The sequence below is a fragment of the Ranitomeya variabilis genome, chromosome 2 (assembly GCF_051348905.1).
Source record: "Ranitomeya variabilis isolate aRanVar5 chromosome 2, aRanVar5.hap1, whole genome shotgun sequence".
Lineage (NCBI taxonomy): Eukaryota > Metazoa > Chordata > Amphibia > Anura > Dendrobatidae > Ranitomeya > Ranitomeya variabilis.
Window position 1 is genome coordinate 641320533 of NC_135233.1, and position 20267 is coordinate 641340799.

Genomic DNA, 20267 nt, shown 5'->3' on the forward strand with positions numbered 1-20267 from the left:
TTGCTCCTTGGACAAACATTCATTTAACTGTTGATCAATCAACTTTTTTCTAATGTGTATGGCACTTTTATATATTACTTGTGTTTAACTTATCAGATGGTAATAATATTTCTGAATTCTCATTTCAGTTTAAACTCATCCGTTGAATATGTTCCTTATCAGATGATGCTAAACCCCAGGAATGCTCTCCAACTTATTCAGCAATATCCTTTCAAGTCTTTGCTTCCAAATGATTATTAGTTTATGTTTCTAAATGCAGAAAAATGTGATTGTTTCCAATGCAAGTCTGGCAAGTTCCTTTTCCTCCACTGGAAAGCTATCCCTGATACAGGATTCGTGTACTATCCTTATATAACCCATAACATATGACGTCATAGCAGACTGCTCCGACAATGTGCCAACCAGATATTTGATCAATGATGCTTGTGTGGCCGCTGCTAAACCATTAGTATCAGCAAGTGCATTAAGATGGGAAGGCCAGGTAATTGTCTTTGACTTTTTGAAGTGCAATAATGATTTTCAGTGATGGATAATATAAAATGGTACTGGAGGTTCCACATATTGATTTTTTTTTAAAATGCGACAGTATTTTCAGCAATGTACAAGCCTTAGTCTCAATAATATAAGAAGCCATGGTGCTCTGCTAGATCCTTCATATGGCTAGACCCTAGTAGGCTTTATTGTATGTGGTACTTTTTTTATGCAAGAAATAAGCACTGCAGTTTTTTTCATCACATCTGCCGAGACTGCTGAACAAAGCTCCAACCCTCCACAGGCAGTGTGGAAAGAGCCCTAGGGGTACAGTAAGATGAATGTATTTTTGGTCCATATGCTGTCCGTTTGGACAACAGACGCCACACAGACCAAATGTTAGCCTAGGCGCTAGTTCACATGGGTCAGTGTGAAAAAAACCACTCCCATTCAACACTACGCGAGTGTGGCCATCTCCACACTACACACTGCGCAAGCGCGGCCCCAAGCGCCACACTGCGCAAGTGCAAGATTCCAGTGATATCGGCTCAGCCAGGGAAATCAATCAAATTGAGTCGGCAGCAACACCCGTGACCAAACAGAAAATGAACCACCCTAAACGAGAAGGTACCATATAACTACGGTATATAAAGTGCTTTTTGCACATCTTTACAGCCCCGTTTTTAATAAAAAAAAGAGTTAGAGATGCACACTGCACCACTAACAACTCACTGGGGACAGTTTAGATGCTTTAAATTACGTCACAGGTTCCCTTTATATTCAAGTTTTGAGGGTAACAGACTACTTTTAACACAATTGCGCCAAACCACCACCTTGCAGATCTCGCACAACAAATTCAATCATACCATTTAGTGATGTTTGCTCCTGTCATTTATTCTATTGTTCCATAACTAGATAAAGCTAGCAATAGAAAATTCAACAAAATACCAACTGGTATTGATAAATGTGAAATGCAATTTGTGGGTATTTAAAACATAACCTTTATTAGGTCACCTAAAAAATCAGTGGGCCCAGTGTTACACGATACACCAATAACTATATATTTATATATATATATATATATATATATATATATATATATATATATATATATATATATATATTTATATATATATATATATATATATATATATATATATATATATATATATATATATATATACATACAGTCATATGAAAAAGTTTGGGCACCCCTATTAATCTTAAGCTTAATGTTTTATAAAAATTGTTTTTTTTGCAACAGCTATTTCAGTTTCATATATCTAATAACAGTGACACCATCTGCAGCAAGTTGATGCTGCAGCTCTCTGGAGGTGGTCTGAGGATTGTCCTTGATTGATCTCACCATTCTTCTCTGCCTTTCTGATGTTTTTCTTGGCCTGCCACTTCTGGCCTTAACAAGAACTGTACCTGTGTTCTTCCATTTCCTTACTATGCTCCTCACAGTGGAAATTGACAGGTTAAATCTCTGAGACAGCTTTTTGTATCCTTCCCCTGAACAACTATGTTGAATAATCTTTGTTTTCAGATCATTTGACAGTTGTTTTGAGGAGCCCATGATGCCACTTTTCAGAGGAGATTCAAGTAGGAGAACAACTTGCAAGTGGCCACTGTAAGTAGCTTTTCTCATGATTGCATACACCTAGCTATGAAGTTCAAAGCTCAATGAGGTTACAAAACAAAAAAAGTGCTTTAGTAAGTCAGTAAAAAGTAGGTAGGAGTATTTAAAACAAGAAAATGATAAGGGTGCCCATACTTATGCACCTGTCAAATTTTGTTTGAATGCAGATTGCACATTTTCTGTTAGTACAATAAACCTCACTTCAAGGCAGAAACATTACTGTGTCCAACAGTTATTAGATATATGAAACTGAAATAGCTGTTGCAAAAAAAACAATTTTTATAAAACATTAAGCTTAAGATTAATAGGGGTGCCCAAACTTTTTCATATGACTGTATATATATATATATATATGTGTAGTATAGTCCAAAACCAATTTCCACTACCTAGAAATATATAAAATCTTAGAAACAACTCTCACTAAGTTATACTCCATTCCATCATACATAATAATCGCTAGTTGGGACTTCCGAACACTGTTCCCCAATCCATTAAGGCCACGAACTGCGCTTGCGTAAGTGACATACACGTCTCCGCTAGAGGGATGATATAGAACAGATATGTTGGAAAGCGCAAACAGTGTGTGAGACATGTCCGCTGCTCCTGTCAGCAGCAATAAGCATACACAGATATTAATTTCACCGCACTCCCAATGCGATAGCATCTGGTCTATTTATAGTTATAAATAATTGGTACCTATTAAATATGTATAGAGACCAGTTTTGTGTAATATGGAGGCTCTAAAACCTATAAATTGAACGGTCTCGCCCAGGTTATGATGATATCCGTTGTGATCTCTTATCAGTGGTACCGCAGGGGATCCAGATACCCACCATCTCCAGGGGTGAATTTTGTCACTCTGGCACTGAAAATCTTGGGTTTTTGGCCCCCCTCCCAGATAGTGTTGATAAGAGATCACAACAGATATCGTCATAACCTGGTGAGTCCGTTCAATTTTTGTTTTAGAGCAGGGGACTCAAACTTGGTCTGCACATAGACAAAATTTGAATTTAGGAGGCTGCATTCTTTGTAGAAAGTGACGATTTTAGTGATACCATTTTTTCTATACACCTTTTGATTATATATATACAGTGGGGCATAAAAGTATTTCGTCAGTCAGCGATAGTGCAAGTTCCACCACTTAAAAAGATGAGAGGCGTCTGTAATTTACATCATAGGTAGACCTCAACTATGGGAGACAAACTGAGAAAAAAAAATCCAAAAAATCACATTGTCTGTTTTTTTATCATTTTATTTGCATATTGTGGAAAATAAGTATTTGGTCAGAAACAAAATTTCATCTCAATACTTTGTAATATATCCTTTGTTGGCAATGACAGAGGTCAAACGTTTTCTGTAAGTCTTCACAAGGTTGCCACACACTGTTGTTGGTATGTTGGCCCATTCCTCCATGCAGATCTCCTCTAGAGCAGTGATGTTTTTGGCTTTTCGCTTGGCAAGACGGACTTTCAACTCCCTCCAAAGGTTTTCTATAGGGTTGAGATCTGGAGACTGGCTAGGCCACTCCAGGACCTTGAAAAGCTTCTTACGAAGCCACTCCTTCGTTGCCCTGGCGGTGTGCTTTGGATCATTGTCATGTTGAAAGACCCAGCCACGTTTCATCTTCAATGCCCTTGCTGATGGAAGGAGGTTTGCACTCAAAATCTCACGATACATGGCCCCATTCATTCTTTCATGTACCCGGATCAGTCGTCCTGGCCCCTTTGCAGAGAAACAGCCCCAAAGCATGATGTTTCCACCACCATGCTTTACAGTAGGTATGGTGTTTGATGGATGCCACTCAGTATTCTTTTTCCTCCAAACACGACAAGTTGTGTTTCTACCAAACAGTTCCAGTTTGGTTTCATCAGACCATAGGACATTCTCCCAAAACTCCTCTGGATCATCCAAATGCTCTCTAGCAAACTTCAGACGGGCCCGGACATGTACTGGCTTAAGCAGTGGGACACGTCTGGCACTGCAGGATCTGAGTCCATGGTGGCGTAGTGTGTTACTTATGGTAGGCCTTGTTACATTGGTCCCAGCTCTCTGCAGTTCATTCACTAGGTCCCCCCGCGTGGTTCTGGGATTTTTGCTCACCGTTCTTGTGATCATTCTGACCCCACGGGGTGGCATTTTGCGTGGAGCCCCAGATCGAGGGAGATTATCAGTGGTCTTGAATGTCTTCCATTTTCTAATTATTACTCCCACTGTTGATTTCTTCACTCCAAGCTGGTTGGCTATTGCAGATTCAGTCTTCCCAGCCTGGTGCAGGGCTACAATTTTGTTTCTGGTGACCTTTGACAGCTCTTTGGTCTTCACCATAGTGGAGTTTGGAGTCAGACTGTTTGAGGGTGTGCACAGGTGTCTTTTTATACTGATAACAAGTTTAAACAGGTGCCATTACTACAGGTAATGAGTGGAGGAAAGAGGAGACTCTTAAAGAAGAAGTTACAGGTCTGTGAGAGCCAGAAATCTTGATTGTTTGTTTCTGACCAAATACTTATTTTCCACCATAATATGCAAATAAAATGATAAAAAAAACAGACAATGTGATTTTCTGTATTTTTTTTTCTCAGTTTGTCTCCCATAGTTGAGGTCTACCTATGATGTAAATTACAGACGCCTCTCATCTTTTTAAGTGGTGGAACTTGCACTATTGCTGACTGACTAAATACTTTTTTGCCCCACTGTATATATATATATATTTGACGTTTTTACAGTTGTGTTTTTTAGCACCATATAGTAATTCTGGCAGATATCTTAGTAATGTGCACCCATCCTGGTTCCCATCTTGTATTAATGTCCATCTTGTATTAACCCCCATCCTGTCCCCCCTTTGTAGTAATGCCTCATTCTGGTCCCCATATTGTAGTAATGTCCCCCATCTTGTAGCCATGTCTCATCTTTGTGTAATGTCTCCATGCTGGTCTTCCTCTTGGTGTAATGCCTTCATCCTGGCCCTCATCTTGGTGTAATGTCTCCATCTTGGCCCCCTTAAGGTAATGTCTCCATCCTGGCCATCATCTTGTAGTATTATCACCATCCAGGTCCTCGTCTTGTAGTAATGTCCCCATCCTGGTTCTCATCTTGTCCGCACCTAGTAGTAATGTCACTATCCTGGTCCCCATCTTGTAGCAATGTCCCCCTCTTGTAGTATTGTGCCCATCCTGGTTCCCTTCTTGACCTAATGTAATGTCCCCATCCAGTTTTCCATCTAGGAGTAATGTCTCCATCCAGTAATGTTGTCCCAATCCAGGACCTGTGTTACCATCCAGGAGTAATGTCCCCTATCCTGCACAGAAAAGAAAAAAAAGTAATTCTCACCTGTCCTCCGTTCACTTGGCATCTTTTCTGCACATATGGCCCGCAGGCACTGCAGACCCATTGACTATCGCGGCCCGGTGCAGGAGGGCGACTACGATGCACATTCAGTTGAAATGTATTGCCGCGCAGAGACAAGCTCTGTACACAGCGATACCAATGACAACCACCAGCCAATCGGAGGCCACCAGCTGACATCGGGGTGCCAGCACGACGGCTTATGATGTCACTACCATGCGCCATCACACCAGTCTTAGCCGCTGGCCTCTGATTTTCCCGTGGCTGCCATTTGTATTGGTGTTCAGAGACCTTGCCAATACATTTCAATTGAATGTGTGTCCTAGGGTCAGTAGTGCCTGCTGTCGCATGAAGCAGCCTAAGGGACCGCATGCAGCCCGTAGGACGCGTGTATGACACCCCTGTTTTAGAGCCTCCATATTACACCAAACGCCTTTCTATACATACGTAATTGGTGCTAACTGTATATAATGGTTTGAAATATAACTTAGTGAAGGTTATATCTAAGATTTTTTCTGCAATCATGGCCGAAAGGGTTGGCACCCTTTAAATTGTTCCAGAAAAGGAAGTATTTCTTTCAGAAAATTATTGCAGTGACGTGTTTTGTTATACACAAATTTCCTTTGTGTGTATTAGAACAACACAAAAAATGCAAAAAAAATGCATATTTTCACACAAAACCCCCAAAATGGGCAGCACAAAATTGTTTCAAGTATGTGATGCTAATTCAAACTCAATTATGGAAAGTAATGGGTGTGGGCAGTATGGAAAATCCCCCCTTTGTATCTGATTTCAGGTGTGAAGTTGACTCAGTCTTTGCATTATATCCAAACAATTTTGTCCAGACAATTTTAGGGGTTTTGTGTGAAATGGTGTCCAATTTGACTTTTTCTCCAGTGTTTTTTTTTTTTTGTGTCGTTCCAATACACAAAAAGCAAACAAACATTTGTGTATAACAAAACATGTCTAATTGCAATAATTTTCTGGAGGAAATACTTTAATTTTCTGGAATAATTTCAAGGTGGGTCAACACTTTCGGCCATGACTGTATCTCTAGGTAGGGTAGGTTTTGCACTATACTACACAATATTTGTATAGACATGGTTATTGGTGTGTGGTTTAGTACAGGGCCCATTAATTCTAGAGGACCTAATAAAGGTTATGTTTTAGATGCCCATAATGTAGATTGCTTTTCACATGCAGTAATAACTAATTTATAATTAGTTGGGTTTTTTTGTTGAATTTAAAGGGGTTGTCCCATGAACAAAGTACATTTTCATAACTAGAGCTTGGAATAATAATTTTCACAGTTAGATTAAAAAATGTTCCTGTGCTATGATAAACTTATAAATGTGCCCCTGCTGTGTACAGTCTTATTTGATGTGTCAACCATGCTCTGGTTCATGGTCGGCCCATACCACAGCTCCTGGCCAGGGGAGGAAGCATAAGAGAATATACAGATGACATAGCAGGGGCTCTCAGCTGCTTCTTTCTGAGGTATGAGCTCAGCAGCCACTGACTTGATTTATGATGAGCTCATAGGGCTGTAGATGCTGCAGAAAAATGTGTTCCTGTGATAAAACAGGCAGAGAAATGTGTTGCCTCAGGCTGGTTTCACACTTGCGTTTTGATCTGCAGCGTTTTAGCGCTAAAAAACGCATGCGTTTTTTTTCTATACTTAACATTAAAAAACGCATGCGTTTTTTAGCGTGCGTTTTGACGCGTTTTCGGCAACGCATGCGTTTTTTGACGCGTGCGTTCATTTGCAGAAATGCAACACGTAGTAACGTTTTTTTGCCCCAAAAAAACGCATGCGTTTATTCGCGGCAAAAAAAATGCATTGCTGTCTATGTAAACGCATGCGTTTTTAAGCACATGCGTTTGTTTGCGTTAAAAACGCATGCGTTTTTTAGAAAAACACAAGAAAAAACAAGAAAACCCTAACCCTAAACACAAGAAAAAACAAGAAAACCCTAACCCTAGGGTTACTAGGGATCCTAACCTAAGGTTAGGATCCCTAGTAACCCTAGGGATCCTAACCCTAACCCTAGGGATCCTAACCCTAACCCTTAGGTTAGGGTTACGATTCTAACCCTTAGGGTTAGGGTTAGGATCCCTAGGGTTAGTGTTAGGATCCCTAGGGTTAGGGTTAGGATCCCTAGGGTTAGGGTTAGGATCCCTAGGGTTAGGGTTAGGGTTAGGATCCCTAGGGTTACTAGGGATCCTAACCCTAACCCTAGCTATTTCTGTTTTTAGTGTGTTTTCTAGTTGATTTTGATGATTGGCAGCTGTCACACACTTCTCAGCATGCGTTTAAAAAACGCAAACGCAGGAAAAATCGCATGTAAACGCCGCAAAACGCCGCGGTTTTTTTTCTGCATGCAAAAACGCATGCGTCTAAAAAATGCGGCGTTTTGCCGCGTTTACATGCGTTTTTTCACCACATGCGGTTTTTTTAAAACGCAGATCAAAACGCAAGTGTGAAACCAGCCTCAGAAGGCAGCAGCTGGGAGCCCCTGCTGTGTCTTCTGTATACTTGCTCAGCATAAGTGCCTGATGCTACCTTCCTAGGCCACGAGCTGTGGTATGTGCTGAACTTGAGCTGTTCCAGGCTCCTGATTAGTTCAGCAATGGATCTTTTTTTTTAACTCAACCAATTGTGGAATCACCGTATTTTGTGGATTATAAGACGCACCAGTTTATAAAACTCCCCCCAAATTTGGGGGCAGAAAATAGGGATTTTTTTAAATAAAATGGTGGTGTGTGTGTATTTTAATCTACTTTTACAGTAGCTTACCTGGGGGGGGCGACAGTGATGGAGCGGGGTCCCAGGTGGCATGGTTTGTGCTGCAGGACTGGGGCTATGCTGTGGGCCCCAGGCTGGTAAGACGGGGTGTTTGATGGTGTGAGAGCACTGCCGACATTGTTAAAGCCCAGAGCCCCACATCTTCCAGACTCCATTAAAAGGGCCGCCGGAGGCGGCGCATGCGCAATTGAGATCTTGGTGCCGAGATGTCAATCTCCGCATTCGCTACCTCCGGCATTCATTTTCCCGGAGTCCACCACATTGAAGAGTATGGAAAAGTAAGTGGCTTCGGGCTGTCACAAAATATCGTCTGAGCCCCTGCAACGCGGAACACCCCGTCCTGCCAGCTTGGAGCCCACGGCTGAGCCCCTGCAGCCGCGATCTTGGAACCCCGCTCCAATGCAGCTTCAGTTTGGATTACCCTATTTTCCCCCAAAAATGTTGGGAAAAAAGTGCATCTTATTATCACCCAAAATATATGGTAATATTCCACAATCTATTAATTAAAATATATTTTGTTTGTGGGGAAAAATATATATGATATAGTTCCACAATGGTACAGTCTTAAAGATAATTAACAATGAGCACTATTCAAACAGAATTTTCAAAGATTATGCAAAAAAAAATCTTTACTAAAGGAAATGTTCTTTTTAGCTTACAGTGTATAATCATAGAGGAGGACCTTGTTACCGGTGCCTATTTCCTGTGCCTCCACCTGCAGAGACTGTAACTAACTGTGCAGATGGTGGTGTTCTTGGTATTGGTAGGTGTATATTATATTTATTTTCATTAGTTCAGTTTCTGAGCTTGCTATTTCTTGTCTAATGTGAACATTTTTAGAAGTGTGAATTGTTCTTGAATTTTGTTAATTGAATCATTATTTATTGTATATGGGAAATAATTTGTATGTTTCTTTCAGTGCCTGGAATCATGGGATGCATGCAAGCTTTGGAAGTGTTTAAGCTTGCATCTGGAATGGCATGTATCCTTTACTGTAGTTTTAGTAGCGTTATCTTAAGATATAACCTGTGACTGGGTGTATGGCAGAGCAGGCAGGGACGGCAGACTGGTGAACAATCCAAAAGACCTTTATTGGCACTTGGAGAATATTCCACCGAACATAGGAACAAATCTGGGGGGCACCACCTGGTAATCCGATGGGAAGGAAAATACAACACTGGTCTTTTGAATAGCTTCTCTAAACCAGCAGGTTATCCAAAGTGGGTAACAATAGTACGTAGCAGATGATCTCAGGTCACTAAGAGTCACAGTAGTGGCACCTGGATCTGGCCCTGAACAGCAGTTCTTAAGGCTGAGTCACACATAACGATATCGTTAACGATATCGTTGCAACGTCACGCTTTTGGTGACGTAGCAACGATCCCGCTAACGATCTCGTTATGTGTGACAGCGACCAACGATCAGGCCCCTGCTGGGAGATCGTTGGTCGATGGGAATGATCAGGACCATTTTTTGGTCGCTGATCACCCGCTGTCATCGCTGGATCGGCGTGTGTGACACCGATCCAGCGATGTGTTCACTTGTAGCCAGGGTAAATATCGGGTTTCTAAGCGCAGGGCCGCGCTTAGTAACCCGATATTTACCCTGGTTACCATTGTAAAAGTTAAAAAAAAAACAGTACATACTCACATTCTGATGTCTGTCACGTCTCCTTGCGTCCACAGGGTTGAAACTGCTTTCGGCAGGAGCGCTGCTAATGCACGCGCTCCGGCCGAGAGCTTCCCTGCACTGACTGTGTCAGCGCCGGCCGTAAAGCAGAGCACAGCGGTGACGTCACCGCTGTTACTGCCGGCGCTGACACATTCAGTGCAGGGAAGCTCTTGGCAGCAGCGCATGCATTAGCAGCGCTCTTGCCGAAAGCAGTTTTAACCCTGTGGACGCCGGCGGGGGACGTGACAGACATCAGAATGTGAGTATGTAGTGTTTTTTTTTTTACTTTTACAATGGTAACCAGGGTAAATATCGGGTTACTAAGCGCGGCCCTGCACTTAGTAACCCAATGTTTACCCTGGTTACCCGGGTGCTGCAGGGGGACTTTGGCATCGTTGAAGACAGTTTCAACGATGCCGAAGTCGTTCCCCTGATCGTTGGTCTCTGGAGAGAGCTGTCTGTGTGACAGCTCCCCAGCGACCACACAACGACTTACCAACGATCACGGCCAGGTCGTATCGCTGGTCGTGATCGTTGGTAAGTCGTTTAGTGTGACTTAAGGCCCCGTCTCACATAGCGATTTACCAACGATCACGACCAGCGATACGACCTGGCCGTGATCGTTGGTAAGTCGTTGTGTGGTCGCTGGGGAGCTGTCACACAGACAGCTCTCTCCAGCGACCAACGATCAGGGGAACGACTTCGGCATCGTTGAAACTGTCTTCAACGATGCCAAAGTCCCCCTGCAGCACCCGGGTAACCAGGGTAAACATCGGGTTACTAAGCGCAGGGCCGCGCTTAGTAACCCGATGTTTACCCTGGTTACCAAAAAAACCAAACAGTACATACTCGCCTTTCGGTGTCCGTCAGGTCCCTTGCCGTCTGCTTCCTGCTCTGACTGAGCCGCCGTACAGTGAGAGCAGAGCGCAGCGGTGACGTCACTGCTGTGCTGTGCTCTCACTGTACGGCGGCTCAGTCAGAGCAGGAAGCAGACGGCAAGGGACCTGACGGACATCAGATGGTGAGTATGTACTGTTTGTTTTTTTTTACATTTACGCTGGTAACCAGGGTAAACATCGGGTTACTAAGCGCGGCCCTGCGCTTAGTAACCCGATGTTTACCCTGGTTACCAGTGAAGACATCGCTGGATCGGTGTCACACACACCGATTCAGCGATGTCAGCGGGACCTCAACGACCAAAAAACGGTCCAGGCCATTCCGACACGACCAGCGATCTCACAGCAGGGGCCTGGTCGCTGGTACGTGTCACACATAGCGAGATCGCTACTGAGGTCGCTGTTGCGTCACAAAACTAGTGACTCAGCAGCGATCTCGCTAGCGATCTCGCTATGTGAGATGGGGCCTTTAGGCTTTAGACCTTCCAAGTCATAACAACAACTGCCAACCCTAAACATGAGTCTTTCCTTTTCTACCTTCTTGGGATCAACCCCCTGGGTGGGGAGAAATACTCACACCCCAACCCTTGTGATACATTTAATTCAAAGATTCATAGAAGGTCCCAGAAGCCCTGTCTCCGGCCAGTCTTAAAAGTTGCGTATTGGCAAGATCCTCTGCAGAGAGGAACAAAGACACATACCCCCTACCCAGAAGTAGGATAAGAAATGCTAATGGAGGCTTAAGTACATTATGGTCCATGAAGGCTTTCGGGTGACATATTGTTACAACCCCTTCCTCCTTCAAACTGTACAGACTAGTGACCTTAACAGGTTGCTTGTCAAGTACATGTAGATATCTGACGTGATTCATGGCTCCTCATTGATGAACAATCCATCAGCATTTTGTTGTTGGTTTTCTTTTTGATATTGTATGATAAAGTTAAAGGATTGAAGGGTCAGGCTCCATTTTCACCTTTCCTTTGGATTAAACTCTGCTTCCTGCACCCACAAATAGTCATTGAATATCTCTCACATCGTTTCCTAGGAGAATATCTGCAGACAGGCCACTCATCACACCACTCTAGGATCATCTATGGTGAGAAATGTCAAGTAAATCAAGAACTCTCCTATCATCAAGCAGTACTTCTTGTAAGTGCTTTCTTTGATGATTAGAGGAACTTGTGGCCGTGTCTCGCACCCCATAAACCCCTAGTGGTCGAACATGGGTGCCGGACTCATTAGGCAAGTCAACTCTTAAGTGGTAATGCCTCTCCCTCTATTGTAGTTGACAGTCGACAATAGGTTGATTTGGTGCAGGATAATTTCTCAATCTTCCAGCAGGGCAAGTGACTTGCAGATGCCCAGGCTGCACACCGGTAATACCTGTGCTGTGTTGCACGCCCACCCCCCCACCCCCAATTTGCATTCTGGAGGCGGTAAGGAAACTTGAAGGCTGATACCCAAGTGTAGGTGTAGAAGGTGGTTTTTGGGGTTGAGAACAACTTCACTGGATAGCTGGGCATGTGGCCTGCGGTGCCTAAAACCATAAATTCTGTGCGGTACTACATTCCTTACCAGTCGCATTCCAAAAGATGAGGTAGGAGTAGCTGGAGGCACATTCATACAAGTAGAAAGATGAGGTGGTGGTCTGGTGAGACGGTGAACATTGGAGACTTAAAGACAATGGACCACTGGTAATGGGCAGCTGGCAGTCCTCTCCATCCATCAGCAGATTCTTCCACTGGAGCTTGATAGTAAGTCGAAGCTGCAGCTAGTTCCACTATTGCTGGTGTCCTCTCATGCACCCATTCCCTGATCAGTGAGCATTTGGCAAAGAACTGCTCTTTTAGGATAACCTGGAGAACGGTCTCCTGAGTTAAGGCTACCTCTCCCTCCAGCCAGCAATGACATGCTTGTTTGATCCTTTGAGCATTCATTTTAAAAGAGCCTTCCCTATTACAGACGAACGATCGGAACAGACTTTTATAAGTGTATGGAGTTACCACATAATGTTCCACGATGGTTTCTTTAATATCCTCTTATTTGCGGTTCCACTGAGGGTCCATAACTTGATATGCTTCCTCAGCTCCACCACCTAATGCCATGTACACACGTTGAGTATTTGGTCAGTATTTTTCATCAGTATTGGTAAGCCAAAAACAGGAGTGGAACATTTAGAGGAGAAGTATAATAGAAACACATGCAAACACTTCTGCATTTTTTTTACACACTTCTGCATTTTCTACCCACTCCCGGTTTTGACTTACAAATACTGAAGTAAAAAACTCACCAAATACTCAATGTGTGCATGTGACCTAAGAGTCCCACCAGATGTCTGATCCGCTCCATTTCTGGAACTTCCATTAACTGACATTGGTGTTCAAAGACTTGGAAGAATCCGTCAATGTCCCCTGAAGCCTCATTAAATGGATTAATGAGGACGTTGCTGAACTTTCTTGGGGATTACCTTATGGTGGGTGTTGTGGTTTCTAGTTGCTTCCATAGTGAGCTGCCTTTCATTAGCTCTCCGAACCACCTCCCGTTTATCCTTTGTGGTGGCTTTGTCCCCAAGCAATGCCATCTTCTCATACCACACAACCCTCTGACTTTTCCAGGTAGTTACCTCTAGGTTCCATCTTTCCTGCAATTGCTCTGGGAATCCCTCTCCAGTACAGCCTTGAAGGCTAGTTCCTTCTAAAGCCTCAATTAGTTGATCCTTGGACAGTCCTTTGAAACTCACCCCTATGTCACGGGCCTTTGTTTGTAGGTTCACCACAGGTTCTGATTCCATTTGTTGCCGGGCCGCTGTTCTCCATTCCCTCTGCTCTTTTGAAAATGCAACCCTGGTATTTGGAATAGTTCTTCTAATCGAAAAAGGGAGTCCAAAGTTGGTAACAATAGTACTTAGCAGATAATTGGGCAGCACGGTGGCTCAGTGGATAGCACAGCAGCCTTGCAGCGCTGGGGTCCTGGGCTCAAACCCCACCAAGGACAACATCTGCAAAGAGTTTGTATGTTCTCTCCATGTATGCGTGGGTTTCCTCCGGGTACTCCGGTTTCCTCCCACATTCCAAAGACATACTGATAGGGAATTTAGATTGTGAGCCTCAATGGGGACAGCGATGATAATGTGTGCAACCTGTAAAGCGCTGCGGAATATGTTAGCGCTATATAAAAATAAAGATTATTATTATAATCTCCAGTCTCTAAGAGTCCCAGTAGTGGCACCTGGATCTGGCAGCAGCAGCAGGTCCTAGCTCTTCCAAGATATAATAACTGCCAACCTCAAACATGAGTTTTTCTTTCTCTACCTTCTTCTTGGGATTAGTCCCCTGGTTGGGTAAAGAATCTCACACCCCACCCCCTTAACCATTAGGTACATTTAATTTAAAGAGTCAACGAAGGTCACAGAAGCCCTGTCTCTGGCCAGTCTGAAAAGTGGTGGAACAAAGCCCTCACACAGAAAAACAAAGATACACATGCCCCCACCAAATGTAGTCAAGGAATGCTAATGGAGGTCGCCTTGGGATGACACACTGTTACATAACCCTCCAAAGCTGTCTATATGGGCCTGTAGCTCATAGAAAGCTGAATAAACTGATACCTTGGTATCCGTAATCCAATATCTTATTCCAGATAAATCTATGTTTTCTTATATGTAAATGAGCTGTTAAGATCTATGGGTCGGACACTGATCTGCATGAGAATCTGCCTCCAGAGCTTATTTTTAATGAAAGGAGACATTACCAGTGTGAGACAAGTAACTAAATCAAAACAGTACACATTTCCTGTAGCTCTCACAGCTCTACTGTATTGCAACACTGTCTGTCTGTGAGAAATCCGAAATTTGTATTAAACAGGTATTGAAATAACAAACAAGATATGAAACCAGAGTCCAAAAATATACTGCAAAATTAAATCACTGGCAAGTATAAATGCGGAAGCAATATTTGTGAAGTGCTCAATAAATAATCCAAAAAGATTTGAGAATGAGTTGATATAGAAAAATTGTACATAGTCTTCATGGATCATCACAACAAAATACAATTGAAACGTAGTAAAAGTTGTATAAATTAGTAGTCCATTGCACAAAATCTCCACCTGGTGGAGTCAAAGAGAACAACAAGCAGATGGAAAAAGTGGTGACCGCAAACTGTGTGTCAGACAGGACAATATATGGTAAAACGCTAGCTCGATGAGATTGGTATAAGCCTAAAGGAATTGTTCCATCACCAGGGATAAATACGTATATATCAGTATTAAGTGCTAAGTGCTTTAAGTATTACCTGTTAGGAGCAATGCCTTCTAAATAGTCAAAATAAACCAAGCGTTAGTAATGCTTGTAGTTCTGTTTGACTCCACCAGGTGGCGATTGTGTGCAGTGGCTACTAATTAATATCACTTTTACTACATTTCCCTTGAATCTTGTTGTCATGATCCATGAACACTGTGCACAATTTCTCCATACGGACTCATACCCAGCGTAAAGCGTTTTGGATTACTTACTGAGAACGTCACAAATATTGCTTCTGCATTTACACTTGCCAGTGATTTAATTTTGCAGTATATCCCCTATTTTGTACTCTGGTTTTATATTTTGTGTGTAATGTGAATAACTGATTAATACAAATTTCTGATGTTATTGCTAATGGGAGTACCCTCTTTTAATGATTCTACTCCCATGGACTTCTAGGACCTTTTGAGTCTATATGTAACCCTGGTAGAGATTTCTAGGTTTACAGTCAGAATGTTATGAGAGCCTCTCTGCGTGTCACCTCTGTAGATTCTAAAAATCTTTTACAATCAGGCAGGTTTTGATTTGGAGTGCAGTGCTGCCTTTCACAATTTTTTTTACATTTAGCTCCTTCCGGACATGCGCCGTATATGTAGTGTGCTGTGGGAGCTGCGTTCCTGCAAAGCGAAGTACATATACGGCGCCGCTATTTCCAGTCATCGCGCACTAACAGAGATAAGATGGCTGTTGTCTCTGACAAGCCACTCACAGCAATGTCACGATAAAGTTGGAAAGAAAAACTCTGTGATTGGTACAGTCTAATAAGACCGCAGCAGTCACAATGGGTGGGTGATCGCGATGTCGCCTCGGCTGACTAATAGTTAATGACCAATCAGAGCCACATGGGTTCATCTAAAATGGCGATCACCACTCTGCACGCCATCTTTACCTCAGACAAAGAAGAAGGGGCGGAGGGCACCACTGTAAATAATTCTGGGACCACCTATAGCAAGTAATATACACTAATGCAAAAACCTAGACAAAGACAAGCTATATAAAGTGGGATCACCAGATATAATAAGATAAAATAGTCCTTTATTGATGAACACCACACACAAAGAATGGATAAAAGCGAGTAAAAAAACACAACCATGACTCCAACCATGATCAACCAAAATAGGGTGACCAACCCTGTGAGGCAGTAGCTAAAGAGTAAATCTCTCTATATAATGGATATGGCCCAGCTAAAGTACAAAAATGTAAATAATGCATTGACTTTTCACAAGTGACAAACTGTGAGGGCCACTGATGATATGTTCAGCTTGGGTGTTAGCAAGGCTGTACTGCTAGAAACAACCGGTTCAAAGCCAGGAAGGCAGATAAAAACAATGTAGTAAGCAGGAAAAAAAAATCTATCTATTACAGATTAAATACCAAAGTAACAGCCCTTTAGAAACATAATAATAGATGTATAATGTACAAGCCCATGCTGTGTTCGATGAAAAACGCTGCTGGGGACAGCAAAGGATGACAGATAGAAAGTACCTACAGGAAGCACATTGTGATGCCAATGACCTGGGTCAACCAAAAATCCATGTACCTGACAGGACAGATGTGTTGTGACTGTCACACAGCGGTGACACATGCAGCAGCGGCGCCGGACAGCTGATTATCGGGAGCGCTCCAGGTATCTGGGGTGGTAAGTGCTATAGGTTGCCGAATAAGCAGGGACCCGATCAAATTCACTCATCTCTATAAGAGACGTCTGATTTTTCTTTTAGAAAAAAAAAAAATAATAGTACAGAGTAGCTTTATAAGTAGGGAGGTAGCATTTTCTTTGGCAAAAAAAAAAAAGAATTGTTATCGGCGAGTAAACTTTTAACTAGTGCTTTAGGGGAGCATACCCCTTTAATTGTTAGTGATGTCGGTTTTCCTTTTGCAAAAAAAAAAAATAGAAAATAGTGCCGAGTAACTTTATAGGTAAGACATTATTTTAGTGTACGTCGCTGTAAAAAAATTTTCATACTCATTTTTTTTTTTTTTACATCTACTGATTTTTGTGTTATTTTTTTTGTTCTTCTAAGTGTTTCTTCCAAATTTTTACTCTCTAGTTTTTTATAATAAAAATTACCTTTGCACAAGCTGCACACATTAACGATGTAAAGCACCACTTACACATACATCCTTAGTGTTTTGAAGACTAAAATCAAAATGGCCCATTTGTCAAGAGGAGGCATACGCTTTCCTTGCCTCCAACACTGATTCATGCAGTGAGGAAGATCCCACATTCCTCTATTTCTCTTCCTCCTCCTCCTCATCTAGTGAGGAGGGACCCCCAGCAAGGTGCTCTCGGACCCAGGCAACCCCTACATATATCGATCCCATATGGACGCCACCCCCTGAAAATGATCAGCCTATTCCAGATTTCATAGGCAGCTCTGGAATCAAATTTTACTCTACAGACCTCACTGAAACTGATTTTTTTTATAATTCTTTTTTCAGCAAATAAATAATATTATTGTGGGCCATACAAACATGTATGCCCATCAATTTTTCATCCAAAATCCAATGTCCTCATACGCCAGATGGACCTCTGTAAATGTGGCAGAAATTATGATGTTTTAGTGCATTGTGCTGCATATGGACATAGTAAAAAAATGGGAGCCTCGTACAGCACACAGTATTCCGTATGGCCATGATAAGGACAGGATTTGAAGCGATCCAAAAATGTTTGCATTATAGTGATAATGTTCAGTGTCCTCCCCGAGACGATCCTAACTTTGATTGTCTATATAGTATTCGGCCAAAAGATGAACACTTCAGCAGAAAATGTGCTGAGGTGTACACCCCCAAAGGGACATCACTATAGATGAATCTGGTTCATTTCGAAGGGAGGCTAAAATTCTGACAATACCTGCCCAGTAAGAGGGCCAGGTATGGAATAAAACTGTACAAGCTGTGCGAGAGTACCTCAATGTACACTTAAAGATTTAGGGTCTGGGAAGGGAAGGGCACTAGGAATGCCCCCCTTTCCTAGGAGTGAGTGGGAAAATTGTGTGAGAATTTCTGCACCCACTGCTGGATACGGTTTATCACCTCTACATAGCAAATTGTCTCCAGAGAGGAAGAGGACTAGAACTCTAGTGCTACCTATTGGAAGTAGCAATCCTAACAGTCAATGTCGACCCTTTAACGAGACTTGTCACATGACTTAGGATAAAAGCCAAACCAGAATCTCAATTTGCAGACACTGTGTTTAAAGGAGTATTGCAGCTCTAAGTCTCCTCACCTCGACATGCTTAACCTGTCACTCTTCGCAAGGAGAAACTATGCTTGTTGGATCCTGGTCAGACGCCTCTCAATTAGCCAAACCAGATCTCCACTTAGCACTGACAAAGGGCAGTACCCCGAAACACAGTGTCTGCAAATTGAGATTCTGATTTGACTTTTATCCTTAGTCATGTGGCAAGGCTCTTTAAAGGGTCAACATTGACTGTTAGGATTGCTACTTCCAATAGGTGGCACTAGAGTTCTAGTCCTCTTCCTCTCTGAGGAGACAATTTGCATATTTCCCAGAGGAGCATTACGGCTTTAAGTTCCCTCACCTCGACATGCTTAACATGTCACTATCCACAGGGAGAAACGATACTTTTTGGATCCACCTCTACATAGATAACTTTTACACCAGCATCCCACTCTTTAAGACCCTCTCTGTCAAACGTACAGTTGCATGCGGCACTGTGCAAAAAAATAAGAGGCCTCCCTAAGTTGCTATTTGGGCAACTGTGGAGAAAGGGCGACAACAGAGCCCAATGCAGCGACAACATGCTGGTGGTCAAGTATAAGGACAGGAGGGATGTCCTTATCTTGACCACCATACACTGACAACAGCACCCTGTCACTGTCTGAGGTAACACAAACACAAGTCCCAAGGCCAGATTGTATCCTCGGTTTATAATAAGTATGAGGGGCGTTCATTAAAGATTTTTGCTGACCCATTTCCTGTGGACTGAGAGCTATGGAACTTGGCAGAGTTATTAGTCCTTCTCTACATTGGTGCCACCTATGGACACACACTTCTCTCATGTCTCCTTAAGGACCAGGGGTATTTCCGTTTTTGCGTTTCCATTTTTTGCTGCCCTTCTTCCCACGGTCTAGTTTCCAAAATGGTGTCACTTGTGGATGGTTTCCATTCTTTAGGTACATCAGGGGCTCTCAAAATGTGACATGGCGTCCGCTCTCGATTCCAAACAATTTTGGGTTCAAAAAGTCAAACTGTGCTCCTTTCCTTCCGAACACTGCAATGCGCCAAAACAGTAGATTTCCCCCACATATGGGGTATAGGGGTCCTCAGTTTTGGGGTGCATTTTCTCCTGTTATCTTTGTGAAAATAAAAATATGTGTCTAAAGTAAAATATTTCTGGAAAAAAGATACATTTAAATTTTTTCCTTCCAGGTTGCTTCAGTTCTTGTGAAGAACCTGATGGGTTATTAAACTTCTTGAATGTGTTTTTGAGCACATTGGGAGGTGCAGTTTTTAGAATGGGGTAACTTTTTGGTATTTTCTGTCATATAGACCCCTCAAAGTCAATTCAAATGTGCTGTGGTCCCTAAAAAAATGGTTTTGTAAATTTGCTAGGAAAATGAGAAATCGTTGATCAATTTTCAACATTTTAACCCTTTTAACTTTCTATTAAAAAAAAAGAATCATTTCAAAAATTGTTCTGATGTAAAGTAGACATGTGGGGAATGTTTTTATTAACTATTTTGTGTGACATATCTCTGTGGTTTAAGGGCATAAAAATTTTGCCAAATTTCCAATAGTTTCACAAAAAAAAGCAAGTCATATTGAACAAATTTTACCAATGTCATGAAGTACAATATGTGACGAGAAAAACGTGCCACGACGGATCCTGAGGTGTCCGTCGTTGGCTAGAATGGAAGCCTATGGACGCAGGATCCATCGTGGTACGTAAAATGACGGAATCCAGCGACAGATTCCGTTTTTTTACACTGAGCATGCTCCAAATCAGTATTTAGTAGCCAATTGGCCAGACAGCCCCAAATCTATATAAACCTGCCATGTGTGTTTCATTCGTCAATGTGCCAGCAAGAAGCATACAAGCAAGAAGCCTGCCAATGTAATAAACCTCCAATGTAATAAACATAAAAAAAAAAAAAAAAACCCCACAAAGTCATACAGTC

The 20267-nt window shown here is 42.3% G+C and overlaps 1 protein-coding gene and 1 long non-coding RNA gene across 2 annotated transcripts in view; one reads left to right on the plus strand and one right to left on the minus strand.

Annotated features, from left to right (window-relative positions):
- Nucleotides 1-20267, plus strand: part of MOCS3 (molybdenum cofactor synthesis 3) — a 96832-nt gene that overhangs the window by 42953 nt on the left and 33612 nt on the right. Inside the window, exons 5-8 of the mRNA XM_077289127.1 lie at nt 129-203; nt 364-481; nt 8916-9024; nt 9181-9243. Of these exons, the coding sequence (XP_077145242.1) occupies nt 129-203; nt 364-481; nt 8916-9024; nt 9181-9243 (365 nt within the window). The remainder of the gene's footprint in view (nt 1-128; nt 204-363; nt 482-8915; nt 9025-9180; nt 9244-20267) is intronic.
- The window catches only part of LOC143807508 (uncharacterized), a 165761-nt gene that overhangs the window by 37756 nt on the left and 107738 nt on the right, over nt 1-20267 (minus strand). The gene's annotated exons all lie outside the window — the stretch shown is intronic.